Source organism: Muntiacus reevesi, chromosome 1 (genome assembly GCF_963930625.1).
Source record: "Muntiacus reevesi chromosome 1, mMunRee1.1, whole genome shotgun sequence".
NCBI lineage: Eukaryota > Metazoa > Chordata > Mammalia > Artiodactyla > Cervidae > Muntiacus > Muntiacus reevesi.
In genome coordinates, this window is record NC_089249.1 from 46317513 (window position 1) to 46341067 (window position 23555).

The following is a 23555-nucleotide window of genomic DNA, read 5'->3' on the forward strand; positions in this document are numbered from 1 at the left end:
CCCATCGAGTCGGTGATGCCATCCAGTCATCTCATCCTCTGTCATCCCCTTCTCCTCCTACCCCCAACCCCTCCCAGCATCAGGGTCTTTTCCAATGAGTCAACTCTTCGCATGAGGTGGCCAAAGTCTTGGAGTTTCAGCTTCGGCATCAGTCCTTCCAGTGAACACCCAGGACTGATCTCCTTTAGGATGGACTGGTTGAATCTCCTTGCAGTCCAAGGGACTCTCAAGAGTCTTCTCCAACACCACAGTTCAAAAGCATCAATTTTTCAGCGCTCAGCTTTGTTCACAGTCCAACTCTCACATCCATACATGACCACTGGAAAAACCACAGCCTTGACCAGATGGACCTTTGTTGGCAAAGTAATGTCTCTGCTTTTTAATATGCTATCTAGGTTGGTCATAACTTTCCTTCTAAGGAGTAAGCGTCTTTTAATTCATGGCTGCAGTCACCATCCGCAGTGATTTTGGAGCCCCCAAAAATAAAGTCTGACACTGTTTCCACCGTCTCCCTATCTATTTCCCATGAGGTGATGGGACCAGATGCCATGATCTTAGTTTTCCAAATGTGAACCTTTAAGCCAACTTTTTCACTCTCCTCTTTCACTTTCATCAAGAGGCTTTTTAGTTCCTCTTCACTCTCTGCCATAAGGGTGGTGTCATCTGCATATCTGAGGTTATTGATATTTCTCCCAGCAATCTTGATTCCAGCTTGTGCTTCTTCCAGCCCAGTGTTTCTCATGATGTACTCTGCATATAACTTAAATAAGCAGAGTGACAACATACAGCCTTGATGTACTCCTTTTCCTATTTGGAACCAATCCATCAGGGTAGCTCAAATAAATGGTTATTCACATATAAAATTTAATTATAAAACTGGTAGAAGAAAACATAATAAAAATTATTATGATTGTGGAGTAGGCAAACATTTCCTAAGTCAGATAAGACATTAACCACTAGAAAATGAGATGTGATTTTCATTAAAATTAAAACTTTTTGCTTTTTGAAAAAAAAAATTAAGAAAATGAAGAGGCATTCAGCTGATAGGGAGAAATTAATTGCAATACATATCTCTAACAAAGGACTTGCAACAAGAATAAGTGTAAAATTTATAACAGAAAAATAAGAAAATAACTATCTAGTTTAAGCACCAGCAAAATATTAAGAAAGACACTTTTCCCAAAGATGATATACAAATAGCCAATAAGTAAATGAAAAGATACCAAAAATCATTAGTTATTAAAGAAATTCAAATTAAAATATGAAATATAAATTCACAGATTAGACTGGTTAGAATTAAGGAGAATGACAATTCCAAGTTTGGAGAAGGTTATTGATCCACTAGAACCTTTATACATTGCTGATGATAACGTAACAGAAAACGATTCATAGCAACTCCATTTTACCCAAAATTTCTGTTACCCAAGAGGGATGAAAAGATGTCCACAAAAAATTTAGGCAGAAAAGTCAGGCATGTTTATTTAGAAGAGTAAAAAGTATAAGCCACTCTAACTTCTTTAATGAAAGAAAGGAAAACTTTCTTTGGCATATTCATACACCATAAGACTTTAACAATAGAAAGAAAAAGCTACTCATAAATCCAACTACACAGAAAATCTCAAAGCATGCTAAGTGAAAGAAACCATCTAAAAGGGATTACATACTGTATGATTTTATTAAATTCTCAAAAAACATAACTCATCTATTTATGATAAAAGGTCAGTATTTGCCTGGGTCTGGGTTTGTGAGGCTTTTATTGGTTGCAGGAGGCATATAGGAACTTTGTGAATAATCCTATATATTCTGAATTTTAACTGTGGTAATGGTTATGCTGGCACATGCAACTGTCAAAATTTATGAAAACATACCCAAAATACGTATATTTTAATGCATGAAAATTATACCTCACTACAGAAGGTTTTTGGAGAAGGAAATGGCAGCCCACTCCAGTATTCTTGCCTGGTAAATCCTATGGATAGAGGAGACTGACAAGCTACAGCCCTGGAGGCTGCAAAAGAATCAGACATGACTTAGCTACTAAACAAACAACAGAAGATTTTACTATTTGTCTTTTGTTTTCAGCTTATTTCTACTTTAGTAAAAAAAAAAACATGTTTTTAGTTATTTTACCCTTTGAAAATTTTTTGGATCTCACTTTTTGTATGATATATGATCAGCCTTGGAAAATGACCTGTAAAGGCCTGGAATAAGGTGAATTCTCTAGTTTTGAGAGGTATGTTTGTTAAATCACCCCACTCAAATGTTCTAAATATTTAGTGACTGGCTTTGTTTGTTTTGCTCTATAATTGCTGAGACTGAAGAAAGGTGTTTCTGGTTACTGTTGCCCAGTAACAAAGTACTTCAAAATCTACTCACTTACAGCAACCATTTTATTTTGCATAAATATCACCATACATTTTTCCTTCAACCCCAGTTTTATTTCTTCACTTCCTTTCAGTCCTCATTGACAGTATTGCCCAAGCCCATCAGGCATCTGCGCTTAGCCTCCTCCACCCCTTCTAGCTTCTGCCTGTTACTTTGTTCCAAAAGCAACGTCACATGTTTTAGGTGGCATCCCACATTTGGGCCATTATGGATAAAGATGCTATGCATATGCGTATACAAATTTATACTATTTGTATAGTGGCCTCATTTGTATGTGGCCATTTGTATTTGTATGTGGCCTCATTCCTTGGTATATATGCATATACAAATGCATATACTTTTCTTCTGAAAACAAACACTCTGTTTGTCTTCAGTAAATACTTAGTAGTATGGTAATTATAAGTGTTTGGTTACTATTGCTGCATAACCAAATTTCCCACAAAACTTAGTATCTTAAAATCCCTTTTTACTTTTGTTCATGATTTCCTGGAGTTTGGGAAGTAATTTGGGAAGTGCTCTGATTTGTATCATCTTGGAGTCTTATCAGGTTGCAGCCCAGTATCCGCTGGGGCTGACATCACCTGAGGACACAACTGGGCTGGGGATCCAGGATGATTCATGAGGACAAGCCTGGCAGCTGGAAGATCAGCTGGGTTGAACTGAGTGACCAGAGACCTGCATATGACCGTCTCCAGAGGACGAGAGTCTCAACAGGGCAGACTTGCCCTAAAGTAAAAGTCCTCAGTGATTTCACAGGAGGTTGCAAGAGTTTTCAGACCTAGTGCTGAGAGTCAAGTAACTTTATCTTAACTCCCTTCTATTACTACAGAGTCGGACGTGACTGGGGCGGCTTGGCATTCATGCATGCATTGGAGAAGGAAATGGCACCCCACTCCAGTATTCTTGACTGGAGAATCTCAGGGATAGAGGAGCCTGGTGGGCTGCCGTCTAAGGGGTTGCACAGAGTCGGACACGACTGAAGCAACTTAGCAGCAGCAGCATTACTTACTAGGAATTCATGAAGGTCAGCAGAACTTCAAAGGAAGGAGGCACAGACCTCACTTCTCAGTGACTGTAACAGCAAAGATTATGTGCTGCTGTTCAGTCGCTCAGTCGTGTCCAATTCTTTTCGATTCCCTGGAGTGCAGAACGCCAGGCTTCTCTATCCTTCACTATCCCCCGGAGTTTGCTTTAACTCGTGTTCCTTTGATCATTGCTGTTTCTGCAGGAAACCAGACCCAGGTGCTGCACCAGTGCAGCGACTCCCTCTCTGAACCAACAGGCTCTGCAGCCTCAGAGAAGAGCGCCCCCTACTGCTCAGGTGAGGGTCCTACAGGACAGTAGGCACTTCTCGTCCGCCGCCCCCGACCACGCACACCCGACCGGGTCACCTCCCAGGTCACCGACCCATTGTCCCTTTTCTCTCTCCTCAGACAGCAGACAGCTCCGCCTGGTGGACGGGGGTGGTCCCTGCGCTGGGAGAGTGGAGATCCTTGACCAGGGCTCCTGGGGCACCATCTGTGATGACGGCTGGGACCTGGATGATGCCCACGTGGTGTGCAGGCAGCTGGGCTGTGGAGAAGCCCTCAATGCCACGAGGTCTGCTCACTTCGGGGCAGGATCAGGACCCATCTGGTTGGTTGACCTGAACTGCACAGGAAATGAATCCCACGTGTGGAGGTGCCCTTCCCGGGGCTGGGGGCAGCACGACTGCAGACACAAGGAGGACGCGGGGGTCATCTGCTCAGGTCTGTGCTGCACGCTGTCCACAGACTCGGGGAGAGGTGGGGCCCTGGAAGACGGGGTTCTGAGCCCTGAGGGAGAGATGCTGAAAAGACCAGAGAAGGAGGCTTCCTCCCATGGAGCCTATGTTTCCAGCAGACGTGAAAACGAGGTGCTTTCACTTCCTTCTGTAGCAGCTGAGATTCTGGTCCTTTCTTCTCAGCAGTGTTTCCTGGCAGAGCCGTTTCTTACGGTTTCCACATGAAAGCAGGGCTTTTTCTTCAGTTCCCTGTGGTAGTACAGTCTGGAGATACTGTTGATGTTGTAATGAAAGCACAGATTTACTCTGTTCAGTTTTGTACGCTAGGAGTCTGATGAGGGTCTCGTGGGCCAACATCCCAGTGTCCACAGGGCTGCGTTCTTCCTGGAGGCCCTGGAGAGGACTCCTTTCCCAGTCTTTTCTGGTTCCTATGTGGCCTCATTCCTTGGCTTGGGGCCCATCTTCTTCAGATAACATTCCCTCCACTGATCATTCTTCTGTGTCTCATCTTCCTCTAACCACACTCAGGAAGAATATTCCAATTTTAGAGGTAACTAGATTGGGTTTAGATGATTAACTCATAGTATTGCAGGTTAGTCTCCCATCCCAACCTCCTTAGTTTCTTGTCTTAATAATATCTGTAAAATCCCTTGTGAAATATAAGGCACCATTCACAGGATTGAAAGACTGGGACATAGACATTTGTGGATTCACTGTTCTGACTGTTTCTCCACTACCCACATCCCTTTCACATGTTCTTTTACAGGTTTTATCAGGAAACAAGGCTCAGGGCCCTTCCCTGCAGGTGTCTATGTTGGTCTTTCTCTCTGTTCATATTCACTACATCATTGTGGTAGAAATAGAGAGACAGACATTAATGGACAAAGTCAAGTTAAAGGGAGACAGATTTCAGTCTTGTCCCCTAGTGGGTATCTCCTCAGCTGGGTCAGGGGTGAGTGTTCACAATTTCTGAGAAAGAGGAAAACCCAGAGCAATGAGTGCAATGCTCACTCTGTCCCATCTCCTCCCTTTCAATCTTAGATTTCCTGGCCCTCAGGATGGTCAGCGAGGACCAGCAGTGTGCTGGGTGGCTGGAAGTTTTCTACAATGGGACCTGGGGCAGTGTCTGCCGAAGCCCCATGGAAGACATCACCGTGTCCATGATTTGCAGACAGCTTGACTGTGGGGACAGTGGAAGTCTCAACTCTTCATTTGCTCTTAGAGAAGGTTCTAGACCCCGGTGGGTAGATGGAATCCAGTGTCGGAACACTGATACCTCTCTCTGGCAGTGTCCTTCTGACCCGTGGAATTACAACTCCTGCTCTCCCAAGGAGGAAGCCTATATCTCGTGTGCAGGTGACTTACTGTCTGTTTCTGTGTGTCTGTCCCAACCCTGTAGGATGTCGATAGTGAGATTTTATATTTTAAAATATCTAAGTGATGAGATTAAGTTGGGTCCACAAAATGACGTTAGGATGGAACTAATTTAATCCACATTTCAACCTTGTTATTTACAGTTTTAATTTGGATATAATTCACATAACATTATATTAGTTTCAGGTGTAAAATGTAATGCTTATATATTTATGCATATTGGTAAATGATCACCACAATAAGTCTAGTAATATCCATCACCATATATCATTACAATTTTTTGATTATAAGGAGAATTTTTCTTACCAACTTTAAAGTATACAATACAGAATTCATTGTAGTCACCATGCTGTACGTTACATCTTCATGGAATTCACTTTAGAACTGCAAGGTTGTACCTTTTGACTACCTCCACTTGTTTTGCCCACATCAATCCGCCTCTGGAAACCACCAAACTGTTCTCTGCATCTCTGAACTGCCTTTTTTTTTTTTTTTTTTTTGGTATTTGATTTAAGATTCCACATATAATTAGATCATATGGCATTTATTTCACTTAGCATAATGCCCTCAAGGTTCACCCATGTTGCTACACATGGCAGGATTTTCTTCTTTTTGTTGGCTGGACATACGTACATATCACATTTTCCTTACCCATTTATCCACCAATGAAGACTTACATTGTTTGGCTATTATAAATAATGCTGCAATGAACTTTGGGTTGCACATACTTTTTCAAGCTGGTATTTTGTTTCCTTCAGATAAATACCCAGAAGTGAAATTGATGAACTATATGACAGTTTAATTTTTGAAGAACCTCAATACTGTTCTCCATCAACTTACATTTCCCCCCTCCCCGCCCAATTATGCACGAGGTTTGCCTTCTCTCTGTGTTTTCACCAACTCCTGTTATTTCTTGTCTTTTGGATAAAAGCCATACTAACAGATATGAGATATTACCCCATTATAGTTTGATTTGCATTTTTCTGATGACATAACATTGTGCGCCTTTTCACGTACCTGTTGGCCTGCTTTATGTCTTCATTGGAAAAAAATGTCTCTTCAGGTCCTCTGCCCATTTTTTAATCAGTTTGTTTGTTGGTTTGCTTTTGCTATTGAGATATATTAATTTTTTAAGTATTTTGGATATTAACCCTTGTCATAAATGCAATTTCCAAATGTTTTCTCCAACCTCATAAATTACCTTTTTATTTCGTTGATCTATTCCCTTTGTTGTGCAGAAGTTGTTTAGTTTTCTGTAGTTCCAATGCTTATTTTTGCTCTTGTTGCTTTTGCTTTTGGCATCAAACCCAAAATATCTTCATGATGATTGATTTTTTCATCATCAGGACTTTTTCATCCTAATTTTTCTTCTAGGATTTTTTAAAAATAATTTTTAAAATTTATTTATTTTTGGCTGTGCTGGGTCTTTGTTGCTGCACGGGCTTTTCTCTAGTTGCAGTGAGCAGGGGCTACTCCTCATTGCATTGCACAGGCTTCTTATTGCAGTGGCTTCTTTTGTTGAGGAGAACAGGCTAGAGCGCACCGAGCTTCATTAGTTGTGGCATGTGGGCTCAATAGTTGCGGTTCCCGGGCTCTAAAGCACAGGCTCAACAGTTGTGGCCGATGGGCTGAGTTGCTCCGTGGCATGGAGGATCTTCCTGGATCAAGGATCACACTTGAGTCTTCTGCATTGGTGGGTGGGTTCTTTACCACAACCACAAGGGAAACTGCTCTTCTAGGATTTTTATGGTTTCAGGACTTACGATCAAGTCTTTAACCCATTTTGAGTTAATTTTTGTGAATGGTGTAAGAGTTTTTCAATTTCATTCTTTTGCATGTAACTGTCCAGCTTTCCCAACACCATTTTTGAAGAGACAGTCCTTTTCTGATGGTATAATCTCTATTTATTTTTGCCATAAACTGATTGACCACATATATTTGGGTTTATTTCTGGGATCACTGTTCTGTTCCAGTGATTTCTGTGTCCATTTTTATAGCAATACCATACTGTTCGATTAATATAGCTTTGTAATATAGTTTGAAATCAGGAAGCACGACACTTCTATCACTCTTTCTCAAGATTTCTTTGACTATTCAGGGTCTTTTGAGGTTTCACACAAATTTTAGAATTGTTTGTTCCATATTTGTGAAAATTTTCATTGAAATTTGCATAAGGAAGGTAGTGAATCTGTAGGTTGCTTTGTGTGAAAGTGAAAGTGAAGTCCCTCAGTCATGTCCGACTCTTTGCGACCCCATGGACTGTAGCCTACCAGGCTCCTCCGTTCATGGGATTTTCCAGGCAAGAATATTGGAGTGGGTTGCCATTTCCTTCTCCATACTTCTTTGTGTAGTATGAGCATTTTAACAATATTAGGTCTTCCAATCCATGAGCATAGAATATCTTTCAATTTATTTATGCCTTCTTTAATATCTTTCACAATGTCTTAAAATTTTCAATGGTGTCTCAGTTTTGACTCTTCCTTTCAGATTTGGATGTTCTTATTTTCTTTTGCTTGCTTGATGATTCTGACTAGAACTACCAAAACTATGTTCAATAAAAGTGATGAGAGGAGGCATTTTTGCCTTGTGTTTGATCTCAGAAGAAAAGCTTTCAGCTTTTTACAGTTTAGTAGGATGTTTGCTAAGGGTTTGTCATATGATATTTATTTTGTTGAGGTATAATCTCTTTATACCTACGTTGTAAGGATCTTCTGTATCATAAACAGCTGTTTGCTGTTGAATTTTGTCAAATATTTGTTCTTCATCTGTTGAAAGGACATGATTTTTGCCTATATCTTATTTGGTGTGTCACGATGATTAATTTGTGAATGTTGAACCATCCTTGCATCCTTGGAACAAATCTCTGATCTTGGTGTTGTTATTATTGTTGTTTAGTTGCTACGCTGTGTCTGATACTTTGCGATCCAATGGACTATAGCTCGCTAGGCTCCTCTGTCTTAGATTTCTCAGGCAAGAATACTGGAGTGGATTGTCCAGTATTCTCTTCATGTATTGCTGAATTTGGTTTTCATATTTTGTTGAGGATTTTTGCCCCTATGTTTATTTGGAATATTAGCCAGTATTTTCTTTCCTTGTGGTGTCCTTGTCTGGTTTTGGTATCAGGATAATCTTGGCCTCATAAAATGGCTTTGGAAGTGTCCCTTTCATCCTTTTTGGAAAAGTTTGAGGAGGCTCCACCACTTCATATCATTACACTGGGAATTGGAATTTCAAAACAAAATGTTGGTGGAATGACAAATAGTCAAACCATAGCACCTTATTTCCTTCAACATTTCTCTCTCTCTTATTCCCCACCTTTCACACACACCCCATTCAGGTATACCTTGAATGATATGTTGTGCATTGCCTAAAATCTACAAATGAGAGAATGAGATAGATAATTCAAAAGCAGAGATTTGTCCCTTTCTTTGCCTCTGTTTCTTCATCTCTTTGTCTTTTCCTTCAAAGGCCAAAGTAGTGTTAAACTATTGGACTTTTATTTATGATATTTTCTCAGCTATCAGTTCAGATCAGTCACTCAGTCATGTCCGACTCTTTGCAACCCCATGAATCACAGCACACCAGGCCTCCCTGTCCATCACCAACTCCCGGAGTTTACTCAAACTTATGCCCATCGAGTCGGTGATGCCATCCAGCCATCTCATCCTCTGTCGACCCCTTCTCCTCCTGCCCCCAATCCCTCCCAACATCAGGATCTTTTCCAATGAGTCAACTCTTTGCATGAGGTGGCCAAAGTATTGGAGTTTCAGCTTCAGTATCAGTCCTTCCAATGAACACCCAGGACTGATCTCCTTTAGGATGGATTGGTTGGATCTCCTTGCAGTCCAAGGGACTCTCAAGAGTCTTCTCCAACACCACAGTTCAGAAGCATCAATTCTTCGGTGCTCAACCTTCTTCACAGTCCAACTCTCACATCCATACATGACCACTGGAAAAACCATAGCCTTGACTAGATGGACCTTTGTTGGCAAAGTAACGTCTCTGCTTTTTAATATGCTATCTAGGTTGGTCATAACTTTCTTTCTAAGGAGTGAGCGTCTTTTAATTTCATGGCTGCAATCACAATCTGCAGTGACTTTGGAGCCCCCAAAAATAAAGTCTGCCACTGTTTCCTCATCTATTTCCCATGAGGTGATGGGACCAGATGCCATGATCTTAGTTTTCTGAATGTGAACCTTTAAGCCAATTTCTTCACTTCCTCCTTCACTTTCATCAAGCGGCTTTTTAGTTCCTCTTCACTTTCTGCCATAAGGGTGGTGTCATCTGCATATCTGAGGTTATTGATATTTCTCCCAGCAATCTTGATTCCAGCTTGTGGTTCATCCAGCCCAGCAATTCTCATGATGTATCCTGCATAAAAGTTAAATAAGCAGGATGACAATATACAGTCTTGAGGTATTTCTTTCCCTATTAGGAACCAGTCTGTTGTTCCATGTCCAGTTCTAACTGTTGCTTCTTGACCTGCATACAGGTTTCTCAAGAGGCAGGTCAGGTGCTCTGGTATGCCCATCTCTTTCAGAATTTTCCACAGTTTATTGTGATCCACATAGTCAAAGGTTTTGGCATAGCCAATAAAGCAGAAATAGATGTTTTCCTGGAACTCTCTTGCTTTTTCAATGATCTAGTGGCTGTTGGCAATTTGATCTCTGGTTCCTCTGTCTTTTCTAAAACCAGCTTGAACATCTGGAAATTTATGGTTCACATATTGCTGAAGCCTGGCTTGGAGAATTTTGAGCATTACTTTACCAGCATGTGAGATGAGTGCAACTGTGTGGTAGTTTAAGCATTCTTTGGGATTGCCTTTCTTTGGGATTGGAATGAAAACTAACCCTTTCCAGTTTTGTGGCCACTGCTGAGTTTTCCAAATTGCTTGCACATTGAGCTCAGCACTTTCACAGCATCATCTTTCAGGATTTGAAATAGCTCAACTGGAATTCCATCACCTCCACTAGCTTTGTTCATAGTGATGCTTTTGTAAGGCCCACTTGACTTCACATTCCAGGATGTCTGTCTTTAGGTGAGTGATCACACCATCGTGATTATCTGGGTCGTGAAGATCTTTTTTTGTACAGTTCTTTTGTGTATTCTTGCCACCTCTTCTTAATATCTTCTGCTTCTGTTAGGTCCATATCATTTCTGTCCTTCATTGAGCCCATCTTTGCATGAAATATTCCCTTGGTATCTCTAATTTTCTTGAAGAGATCTCTAGTCTTTCCCATTCTGTTGTTTTTCTCTATTTCTTTGCATTGATCACTGAGGAAGGCTTTCTTATCTTTCCTTGCTATTCTTTGGAACTGTGCATTCAAATGGGAATATCTTTCCTTTTCTCCTTTGCTTTTCACTTCTCTCCTTTTCGACAATAAAGCACCATAAAATGGGTTGTGGTGAAGTCTCTGATCCTGAAAGTGAACAATCACCTCACAGAGGCCCTGCCATCATTTTTTCAGAGGTTCTCTGCATGAAGTGGGTAGGAAGTTTGGTAGGATGATGTGGAGAGAATACACAAGTTCTCATATTTTATGACAAGAACCATTTACTCTTCCATTTTATTGTGTTTTTTGAACTTATATGTATTTCTTTCACTTACAATTCTTATGTGTCTTTTTTTTGGTTACTTTTGCTTCCTCTAAATACAAGTCTTTCTTAAAAAATTTATTTGAGTCTACTGCAGACATTTCTACCTTACTAGGTAGCTATTTGGTTTTTTTCTGACTTTTTCTATATTTTCCCTTTTTAAAGTGTTTTCTCTCTTTACAGCAATCTTTGCTTGACTAATGTCATACTGAATAACACATAACAGTAACTTAGAATTCATTTAATAATTGTCCATTGAAAGTTGCATAAGTGGGGCTTCCTGGGTGGTCCAGTGGTTAAAAATCCACCTGTCAGTGCAGAGGACATGAGTCTGACCTCTGGTCCAGGAAGTTGTAAAGAACCTGCCTACCAGTGCAGAAGATACAAGAGATGCAGGTTTGATCCCTGCATCTGGGTCTGGAAGATCCTCTGGAGGAGGGCATGGGAACTCACTCCAGTATTCATGCCTGGAGAATCCCATGAACAGTTGAGCCTGGCAGGCTACAGTCCATTGGGTCACACAGAATTGGACATGACTGAAGAAACAGCACACACATGCACACACACCAGGAAGATTCCATATGCCATGGAAAAACTAAGCCTGTGCACCACAACTAGAGAAAGCCCACGTGCAGCACCAAAGACCCAGTACAGTCAAAAATAAATTTAAGAAAAACTTTTTAAAAATTGCATAAGTGGAAATTTGAATACAAATTAATTCTGTGCTTATGCATGAATTATTTTTAATATGCACCATTTATTATCAGAAAACATTACCATTAATTTATATTTGCTTTACTATTTTGCTGATTACCATGAATTTAAATAAATTCTATTTCACTGAATTTTATTCATCTACTTATTCATTCAATAAATATTTATCAAGCCCCATCATGGTATTTAGAAAAACTTCTCCATGCATTCTTGTTGAATGGTGAATGTGCAATCACCGTCCTAATAGCAGAAATACAGGGTAAATAAGATATGCAAGGTCCTTCCTCTAGTGGAACTTTCATTCAGGGGTAAACATGTGTGTATTTGTTGTGGAATACGGACATGATAAACAAGTAAATACTTAAAGGTATTTCAGATATCTTTAAGATATCTTCCATCATCATTTATATGTTTTCTCTAGAATGTTTAAAATTTCATTTATTTATAGAAACTCTCTACAAATTAACACCACTTACTGCTTTTCTTAAATACTACTGAAAGTATTTACCCCATTTTTTGCATATGTCTTTAGGGTTGTGTATGTGGTGTGGTTATATGATCAAATATACTATGTTTTACTTTTATGAATTCTGCCTTTAATGCAGTGTTTCAGATGCCATTCTTCATCTCAAGATAGTTTTTAATCAGTTTATTTTCTTCAAATAATTTTATAATTTGAGAAAAGAATATTTATAACCTTAGTGAATCTGAATTTATTTTACTGTGTGTGATGTTGTAATATTATCAACAGATACAAATTACATTTTAGATATCTGATAATTTAGTTTCTCACCAAATAAATGTACATAATTTCATGATTTCATAGATATGACACCAAAAGAACAGGCAAAAATAGACAATTTGCAAAATATATAAGGAAATCCTACAACTCAAGAGCAAAACAACAACAAGGGAAAAACCATAATAACCCAATTAAAAAATTAGCCAGAGACTTGAATGGACATTTCTCCAAAGAAGGTATAGACATAGCCTATAGGTATAGGAAAATATGCTCAACATTATTAGTCATCAGTTTAGTTCAGTTCAATTCAGTTGTTCAGTCATGTCCGACTCTTTGCGACCCCATGAATTGCAGAACACCAGGCCTCCCTATCCATCACCAACTCACAGATTCTACTCAAACCCATGCCTGTCGAGTTGGTGATGCCATCTAGGGAAATGTAAATCAAAACCATAAGAGATATCATCTCACACCTCTCAAAATGGCTATGATTTAAAGAAAAAAATAAGTGTTGGCAAGGTTGTGGAGAAATTGAAAATCTTCTGAGTATTTATCCACATTAGATATGTAAATTTAATCTCAATGAAACTATGACCAAAAAATTTGTATGATTTATAGTGACATTTCTTCATTTTTGGTATTGTTAACTTCATTTTCTCTTTGTTCTTGTTTAGTATTGCTCAGTGGTTATCAGTTTTCAAGGAGCCATGTTTGAAAGGTTTTCCTCTGCTTACCTTGGGCTTCCCTGGTGTCTCAGCAGTAAAGAATCCACTTGCAATGCAGGAGACCACCTGTAATGCAGGAGACACAGGTTCAATCTCTGGGTTAAGAAGATCCCATGGAGAAGGAAACGGCAATCCACTCCAATATTCTTGCCTAAAATCCCATGGACAGAGGAGCCTGGTAGGCCACAGTCCATGGAGTTGCAATAGTAGAACTTGACTTAGGGACTAAACCACAATCACTACCACCATCGTTACCTTCTTTTTTAAAATTAATTTTTGTTCTTTTCTTTGTTAATCCCAACTTCTGTATCCTTTAGTCTTTATCCTTTAGGCTTCTTCTCCTAGTTTCTTAAATAGAAGCTTACATGTTCTTTTCATTTTCAGCCTTTCTACTTTTCTAAATCTAAGGTATAAATTTCCCTTAAGCACTACTTTAGTGCATTAGAAGAATTTAGCTATATCATATCTCTACTATCACTATTTCTCAATATTTTCTAATGTTTAAATTTATTCCCAGACCCAGGTACTGTTTTGGAAAGGAGTTGCTTAATTTCTCCAAATAGAGATGGCTAACCATATTTTCTTATTAATTCTTAATATAATTACACTGTGGTCAGAGTAAATACTCTGTATAAATTCAATTATCTGAAGGTTTTTGTCCTACCATATGGCCATTTTTGATAAATGTTCCTAGAGCATTTACAATAATGTGAATTCTTTCATTATTGGGTGCATTGCTCTTATGTTATTTAGCCAAATGTGTTGATTGTGGTGTTAACATTTACTATAGTCTTCCTTCTTTTTTGTATGCTTGGTCTGCATGGTATTGAAAAAGATTTGTTAAAGTTCCCGCAGGTTGATTGTTATTTTGTTGATTTCTTCTTTTCATTCTGTCAAGTATTATTCTGTATTTCAAAGCTATGTTTTGGTATCTTCCTTGGATTCTGATATCTGTAATATCTTTATTAAGGGCATATCACTGTATAATCATGAAAATATCCTCTTTAACTAAATTAGCACATCTTTCCTTAAAGTCTCCTTTCTGTGACCTTGCTATAGCTATTGCAGCTTTCTTATAGTTAATATTCACATGTGTGCATGCTTGCTAAGTCATTTCAGTCATGTCCAACTCTTTGCTATGAACTGTAACCAGCCAGGCTCCTCTATCCATGGGATTCTCCAGGCAAGAATACTGGAGTGGATTGCCATTCCCTCCTCTAGGAGATCTTCCTGGCCTAGGGATTGAACCCACATCTCTTATGTCTCATACACTGGCAGGTGGGTTCTTTACCACTAGCACCACCTGGGAAGCCTAGTATTCACATAATATATACATTTTCCCCCATCATTTTACTTTTGACCTTTCTTTGCTCTCATATACAATGTGAGTATCTTGCAGGTAGCATTTACATGAATTTTGTTGGTTCATCAGTTAGTAGAGGGGCTTTAATTTGAAGTATCTAATCCATGGTAATTAGATTGCAAATCCAATTACTGATATTGTTGGGTTAGTATCTACCATTTCCTTTTAATTGACCCAAGTGCTTCATGTTCCTTTTTCTCTCCTTTTTTTCTTTCTTTGGTATTAAACAAATTTATTCCAGATCTACCTTTGATTTTCTGCAGCTTTACTAGGTGCGGAGGTTTTCATAGCCTTCCGTCCATTAAAAAAAAATTCTTAATTATTTTATCTTCAAATATTAGTTCTGCTGCACTGTCTTTGTTTCTCTTCTCCTCCTATTCCCCTCTTTCTCCTTCTCCTTCTTCTCTTTTCCTTCCTTCTCATCTCTCAACTCTAGGACTCCTCTAAGACCTTCTGTGTTCAGTTCTGTCTAAAATTCTTTTAAACCTATTCATTCAGTTGTAATTCTAGACATTTTATTTTCAGTTGGCAACTGTTCCTTTGATTTTCTTATAGCTACAATTATTTGTTCATCTTTTTCATTTTTCACCTATTGATTCTTTCCTTTCCCCTTTCCCCCTAAACACATTGTTCACAGTTAAAATCCTTATCTGCTAACTCCAGCATATCTAGCATGTGTGTCTCTGCCTTCTCTTACCTTCCTTTTTTCAATTTTTAAATTTTCCATGTCATCCATCGCTTTACTTTTTAACTGAATAAGAGAAATGATGCATAAGAAGATAAGATATCCCAGATACATTTTCTAACACCTGAAAAGATTCATATTCTGTTTTGTTAAGCAAGTGGGAGAAGGGGTTCAGACCACCCAGCTGTCTAGATACCAGCTAGAATTGAGCTGTAACAAGCCTGGGTTGCAGTACTGGTAGCACTCAGTCTACCTCTGATTTCTCCACCTCTGTGTTATGGGCTTTCAGAGTTTATAACTGAAAACCTGAATGTTTAGGTAGCTCAGCAGTCAGGAGGATGAGGGATTAACCACTCTATTTCCAAGGTGTTTGACACAGTTCTTTGGCCTCCTGCCCTTGACAGTGTGTTTACTGGGCAGATATTTGAGGAGAAAATCTGCTATATGGGAGAGGCTCTCAAGTCTCCAATTTTGTCACTGCAGCACCAGGTAACCCCAAAATCATGCAGGCTTCTCTGTCCCACTTTGATCCATTAACCCAGGCAACAAATTGTGAAATTCCCATAGAGAAAGAGAAGCTTCAGATCCTTGGCTAACAATGAAATGAGCTCCACTCTAGAATTTTAGCATGTTTAGTTTGCATTGTGTCCACAAATGTCTAATATCTTCATTTTGTATCTAACATTTTATGGCATTTAAAGTTGTATCCAGCAGACCATTGGCTTGCTGCGAATCTCTCCATTGGAACCACTCTTCATGGAAGTACAAAATTCTAGATTTTATTCTCTACTTCATCATTCACTTAAAGTGCAACACTGAATAGACATCATTTAACCTTTCTTTACATTGCTTTTTATGTATTAACGAAGAAAAACACAGTGAGTCTGTCAATATCGTTTGTTCAAGTGCTTTCAGAGCAAGAATTTAACCTATTTTTGCTTTATGGTAAAGTTAGAAATGCATAATATTTTCCCCCTGGAGAACAAATAACCCCAAACTTTGCATAATAGTAGCTCCTGACACAAAGTGCAAGAAAAAATAATATTTACTTGAGAGAAGAAGCAGCATTCCAAGATTCCCAGTGGAATCTGGTCAATGTCAATCAATATCACCTGACACATTTCTCATGCAAGGTGGCCTAATCCACTCAAAGAGATCACTTTTTTTTTTTTTTTAAAACAAAGTATCCAGATCTGGAGTCTGAAGCTTAGAACCATCAGTGAAATATTCTGGGGCAAACCAAGACATCTCAAGGTCCATTTGTTTTTCAGTTCTGCATGACTGTACCAAGGAGAATGATTCTAACGATTCATGGCTGCTGAGGCTTCTAATGAGGCCGGTTCCTGACTCCATTTCCTTTAATCTAATCCCTTTAGCTCTCAGGTCAAGGGCACTAACATGTGTGTGGTTTATAAGGAATCCATCCAGCAGCCAGCCCATTCCTGTGACTCTGGAGTCATTCAACTGCTCTGGGTAGAGAGACTAACATTTCCTGTAAATCTTTCTCAGATGCTATGCAGAACTCTACAAATCAGAGGTTAACACTTCTGTCTCACCCTACTCAGTAGTGTAATATTTCCTGGTTTTGCCCATTTTCAATGTTATTATTCTCTTATCACTGCTGTAAGAAACCAGACTCAGATGCTGCCCCAGTGCAATGACTCCCTGTCAGAACCAGGGGACTCTGAAGCGTCAGAGGAGAGCGCCCCCTACTGCTCAGGTGATGGTCCCACAGGACAGAAGACCCTTCTCATCCCCCAGGTCAACGCACCATTGTCCCATTTCTCTCTCCTCAGACAGCAAACAGCTCCGCCTGGTGGACGGGGGCGGTCCCTGCTCCGGGAGAGTGGAGATCCTTGACCACGGCTCCTGGGGCACCATCTGTGATAACGGCTGGGACCTGGACGATGCCCGAGTGGTGTGCAGGCATCTGGGCTGTGGAGATGCCCTCAATGCCACGGGGTCTGCTCACTTCGGGGCAGGATCAGGGCCCATCTGGCTGGACACATTGGACTGCACAGGAAAGGAGTCCCACGTGTGGAGGTGCCCTTTCAAGGGCTGGGGACTGCACAACTGCAGTCATGAGGAGGATGCAGGAGTCGTCTGCTCAGGTATGGTCAGTGTATTGCCCTGTGGTGGCAGAATGAAAAGCTCTGTGGAAGCTGGTGTCTGATCACTGGGGCAATAGGATATAGATGGCCTAGAGAGAACTGAGACAGACTCGTCCTCCCTGAATGCACAAAACTTCTGTGAGTGATGTGCTTCATTTACTTTCCTGCTGTAGGTCTCTGCTATTTCTTCTCCAGTGATCTTACCTTACATAGTAGATTAAACTATTCCAATGAAAATTGATCTTCATAATGAAGATCAATCACAGAGATATTTTCAAATCACCACACAAAGCCCTTTGCACAGTGAGCCTATGGGAGGGGAGGGCTAGAATGAGGACACAACTTTGTGGATGGAGTTGTTTCTGTACATAGAGTGTGAGACATTATTTTACACTAGGTTAGTAGGAGTGGAGGCACAGAGGATGTCACTAAACAGATCAGACAGGAATTGATGGGTTTGTGCCGAATTGCAAGTCTCTTTTGAAATTTTAGATGTGAATATTCATAGGCCTTTGCAGGTAAGACCAGAGAACTTTGGATGAAGAGCTCTGAGTCATAGGTTCTCCTTCCATTGTTACCATAAGAGATTCTCTGCCCATGCTTTCTTTTAAGACATCTGTATAGGCCAAAACTTTGTAAGAACCCTTAGCTGTACACTGACAAGTCAAAAGTGGAAGCAATACAGTTTCTGTGTTTTATGGTAAGAAATTATATAGTTGATGACTTCAATGATTTAAGAGAATTGAATTGGGGGGTTTATTTCATATGAATAGGAGTAAGGGGACAGATGTAATTTTTGAAGAAGGTAGAAGAGAGTTATAGCAGCTGGGAGGGAGAGGGATTGTAATAGGAACTGAAAAAGGCACATGTGGGGTGTTCTGAGTAGCACTGATGGTCCAGGAGTGTGTGGTGTGGAGGATGCTGTGTGTGCCTAAGGATGCAGGATGTCTGTACAGCAAGAGACCAGAGAAGGATATATTTTTATTATATTTAATATCCTTATCCACTAACATCAGCCTTCTATTCCACAAACTTTCTTGCAATTTTCACACACATAATCTTCCACACAAATTTTAAAATCAAATAGAAAACAAAAAAGAAGTCATAATTTGTCTCAGAAGAGTCTATCCTTATGTGTATAAGACTTTGTTGATTATTCAGTGTATATTCAAGCATTTAACATTTATCAGGGTACATAAAACAACATATAACAAATATTTCTTTCATGTTCTGCCTAATCTGTAATCTTATGGGGTTAATATAGCAACTAAAAAGTGTTGAGTAAAAATGCTTTAATTAGAATGTGTCACCTATGAGCAAACTCCCAACCAGACCAGACTAGGAGCTCTAACCTATGTCTCTCTGGGGAGATGAAAGTGATAAGTAGTAAAATGCAAGCAGACCATCTTCTGTCTCGCCATTCACTCTTGGATAATTGGTCAAGCTGATCCTTCAAGTCTTTAATTTCTTTTAGGTCTTTTCTGTTCTTTCCTGTTTTCTGTAGTAGATTTTTACTTTATTAGAATATTCTTTCTGAACCTTCAAAGTTCATATATTCATATAATCAGAATCCTTTACCAGAAAGAATTTCACCATGTACATTAATTGTCATGAGCATACTTTGAAACCAGACAAGTGTGTTAAAGAAAGTGTTTTATGTTGTGGGTTTCTTTTTTATTGGGATTACCTTCCTCTACCCAAGATATGGTCCCTGAAGTTCAAACCATGATCATGAGTTTTTTCTTTGGTCTCTCTCTGTCTCGTACCCCACCCACTCCCCATTTAACCTACCACACACCCTGCCTCACTCCACTACTACAGAAGTTCTTCCCTTTCAGAATTTCCTTTCCACCCATTTGTGGTTTTTAAGATTATTTTCTCTTGTCTGCAGTGGGAGACATGGGAAAGATAGCAGGATGAAGTGGTTGATGGGAGGAGCACAGGGGATAAAATACCAAATCTTCTATCTTTCATCCATATTGAGGCTTTTGCAATTTGAAAATTTCTAAATCATGTATGGCTTATTTGCTCCGTGGGCTTCCCTCATAGCTCAGTTGGCAAAGAATCCACCTCCAATGCAGGAGACCCCAGTTAGAACCCTGCATTGGGAAGATCCACTGGAGAAGGATAGGCTACCCACTCTATTATTCCTGGGCTTCCCTTGTAGCTCAGTTGGCAAAGAATCTGCCTGCAATGCGCGAGACCTGGGTTTGATCCCTGGGTTTGGGAAGAGCCCCTGAAGAAGGGAAAGGCTACCCACTCCAGTATTTTGGCCTGGAGAATGCCATGGACTGTATAGTCCATGGGATCACAGAGAGTCAGACATGACTGAGTGACTTTCACTTCACTTCACTTCACTTCACTATTTGCCCTCTGCTCTCTTCCTCTTACTCTTTCTTTACAACATAGTAGCTATTTCTCAAGAATCCAAATAGGAAAGGAACAAACAGTTAGCATATAGACAGGATTAAAATACTTTAACTTATCTTCACTCTTTAGCATTTCCTAAAGTTCACATGTCTAGTATGAAGTAATCAAAAACCTCAGCTGTTGCATGCTCCCACTGAGAACTCACTCTGTCTCAGGTTCTTTGATAAATTCTAAGCTTTTAAGAAAGATGGCTATGACCAGCCCCTTCTCCTATGACTCTGAGCTTTCTTCCTGTCCAAACTGATCTCTGGACAACTTTTCAAAATCAGGTCACCTAAGAAATTCTTGGAATTTTTCATCATGAAAAATTATGAGAAACATATGTGAAATCATAACAGTAAACTTGTTATAATGTCTAGCTTTCCTCCTGTCAGCCAAAAGTCTGTCTACTGTTAGCAAGCACTCGCAGATTCAGCCCGCGTGATTTTCCTTATCTTCAGTGACTTGAGTATCAGTTGCTGAGAGAAAACTGGCCAGTATTCTGGCCCCAGAATTCTCAGGATGGCCTTCTAACCTTGTGTGGCTCTTAGTCCTCTAACCTCTTGAGGCCCATGGATCTACTTCACTGTGGGTTAGTTCAGCTCTGAACCTGAGTCTGGTGCCCACTACAGAGCAGTATCCTTGGGCTCTGTAGTTTCCAGGCCTTTAGATGAGGAATTCACATTCCTAATTAACCTCAAAATGCATGTTTTTGGAAATCAGCTATTTCAAACTTGACCCTGAAACTCCTTCAGGGTTTCTTTTAGGAAATTTGCTCATGAAAATACTTGCTCATGAAATTCTGAGAATAACTGTCCAATTTTCTCTCCAGGCGCCACTCCTGGAAAAGAAAAAATTTCACATTATTGCCTGTTACATTGTTTCCAATTGCCAAACCAGGACTATGGACACTCACTGGATTTCTTGTTGTTTTCTTAGGATTTGTGCGTCTGGTTGGAGACAATGGACCCTGCTCAGGAAGAGTAGAAGTACATCCTGGAGAAGACTGGATCTCAGTGTCTGATGGGAACTTCACACTCCCCACTGCCCAGGTCATCTGCGCGGAGCTGGGCTGTGGCGAGGCTGTGTCTGTCCTGGGACACGAGCTCTTCAGAGAGTCAGATAGCCGGGTCTGGGCTGAAGAGTTCAGGTGTGAGGGGGCGGAACCTAAGCTCCAGTTCTGCCCCAGAGTGCCCTGTCCAGGGGGCACGTGTCAGCACAGTGGAGCTGCTCAGCTTGTCTGTTCAGGTGAGATGTAGGTCAGGACTTAACCTCCCGCACACTCTGTTCAGGTGAGAGATCATGAGATTTTGCTGAAACTCTGTCTTCTTCTACCAGTGTACTCAGAAGTCAGGCTCATGACAAATGGCTCCTCCCAGTGTGAGGGGCAGGTGGAGATGAACATTTCTGGACGATGGAGAGCTCTCTGTGCCTCCCACTGGAGTCTGGCCAATGCCAATGTTGTCTGTCGTCAGCTCGGCTGTGGAGTCGCCATCTCCACCCCCGGAGGACCACACTTGGTGGAAGGAGGTGACCAGATCTCAACAGTTCGATTTCACTGCTCGGGGGCGGAGTCCTTCCTGTGGAGTTGCCCTGTGACTGCCTTGGGTGGGCCTGACTGTTCCTATGGCAACACAGCCTCTGTGATCTGCTCAGGTAAGAGAGGGGGAAGGGCTACTGGTACTTAGGATGCTCCTGGAGTGAAATGTCCTGAAAAGCAGGGAGTGAGGGAAAACTGGCTTTGGAAGATATTTCATGATGAAATATGGTGCTTCTCATTGTTCACTCATTTTTCAGATTAAGGCAATAAGTGTGAAGGGGAATAATATATTTTAAAGCAACATTGTTATTGACATATGATCATAGAAAACAGTGTATAAGCAGTAAGTGTAGACTTCAGTCATGTACCCAGAGCAGCAAAGAGAACACTCCCAGCATCAAGAGTCACTGTTTCAATTATAGTCTAAACATATAATGCAGAATTTCAAAACTTAGATTATCAATCTAAATTTCTAACTGGCTACTTAAAAAAAAAAAAAAAGAGTCACTGTTTCCTCCAATAACTGTGGCCTCCCTCCTCTCCAGGGAAATCTGCTTATCTAACTTCTACTACCATAAAGTGTTTTATCGGTTTTTGAAATTTATATAAAATCATTCAGTGTGCTTTCTTTTGTGTGTGACTTCTTCGACTCAACATTATATTTAGGATTCACTCATTATATTGTTTATAGCAGTACTTTATTCATTTTTATTACTGTAGAACATTGCTTTCATTGATAACATGGCCATTGATCCATTCAACTGATATTAGAGATTTGAGTTGTTTCCTGCTCTTAACTATTATAAATATGATGCTAGAATGCAGTATGACAATGACTTTGGGTGCAAATACATGTTACTTATTTTCTGTGTTTAACATTTGCTCTTTTCATTTTCTTAATGTTACAGTATCCTTTGATGAAGCAAGTTTTTAATTTGAAGGAAATATTAATATAACTTACCAACTTTTCCCTCTATATTTAATACTTCTTATATCCCTTTAAAAAGAACTTTCCCTACTCCAAGATCATGAAAATATTCTCTTAGAGTATCTTACAAAAGTTTCTTTTTCTTTTGCATGTAATTGTACATTCCTTCTGGGATTGATATCTGTATAAGTCACATTTCACATGGACATCCAATTTGCTCAGAATCTTTTTCTGAAAAGACTTTTTCCCCACTGCAGTGCTACCTTTATCTTAAGCAGAAGAGCACATATGTCTGAGTCCTTTTTAAGACTCTGTATTCTGTTCCACTGTATCATTTGTCTATCTTTGCACCAATACTGCCTTTTCTTAACTACTATAACTTTATAATAAGTCTAGATAATTTTAATTTACAGGGGTTACTTTATATTAACTCCTCTAACTTTGTTCCTTTTCTTACCGACTGTGTTGGTCATTCTTGGTGTTTTATATTTTGTCTAAGTTTTGGAATCTGCTCATTAATTTTCACACTCCCTAAAAAATAAGCATAAGGGTATTTTGATTAAGATTAGATTTAATCTACACAGAAATTTGAGAATGACTGACTTTGACAATTTTGGATCTCTCAATACATTGACATAACTTTTATTGTTGTTTAGTCACAAACTTGCATACAACTCTTTTGTGAACCATGGACGGCAGTCTGCCAGGCTCCTTTGTCCATGGGATTTCCCAGGCAAGAATACTGGAGTGGGTTACCATGCCCTCCTCCAGGGCTTCTTCCCGACCCAGATATTGAGCCCACTTCTCCTGAACTGGTAGGCAGATACTTTACTACTGAGCCACCTCGGAAGCCATTGATATATTATATCCCTCCATTCAGCTAGTTCTTAAATTTCTCTCAAAAGTTTTGTCCACCTTCTACAATTTTTCCTAAGCATTTTATTTATTTATTTTTAATGTTATTAGTATTTCTTTTATGGAAGGTATCCTAGGAATGAATTATCTATGACTTGTTTTCACCTCTTAACATTTTTTTAAAAATTTTGATGTAATTTGAGACTTACTGAAAAGTTACAAGAATAATATAAGCATTTCCAGATGACCTTGAACTGGAGTCCCTCAATGCTAGTTTTTGGTTCATTCTGTCTCATTTCTCTCTGACAATATAAAATCTTACTGGATTAGGTTGCCATCATGATGTTCCTTTACTGCTAAAATACTG

General features: G+C 39.7%; 1 protein-coding gene across 1 annotated transcript in view; it reads left to right on the forward strand.

The window, feature by feature from the left end:
• Positions 1-23555, forward strand: part of LOC136172481 (antigen WC1.1-like) — a 62558-nt gene that overhangs the window by 29729 nt on the left and 9274 nt on the right. Inside the window, exons 5-10 of the mRNA XM_065941929.1 lie at positions 3614-3706; positions 3819-4133; positions 5189-5503; positions 17142-17456; positions 20805-21113; positions 21204-21521. Of these exons, the coding sequence (XP_065798001.1) occupies positions 3614-3706; positions 3819-4133; positions 5189-5503; positions 17142-17456; positions 20805-21113; positions 21204-21521 (1665 nt within the window). The remainder of the gene's footprint in view (positions 1-3613; positions 3707-3818; positions 4134-5188; positions 5504-17141; positions 17457-20804; positions 21114-21203; positions 21522-23555) is intronic.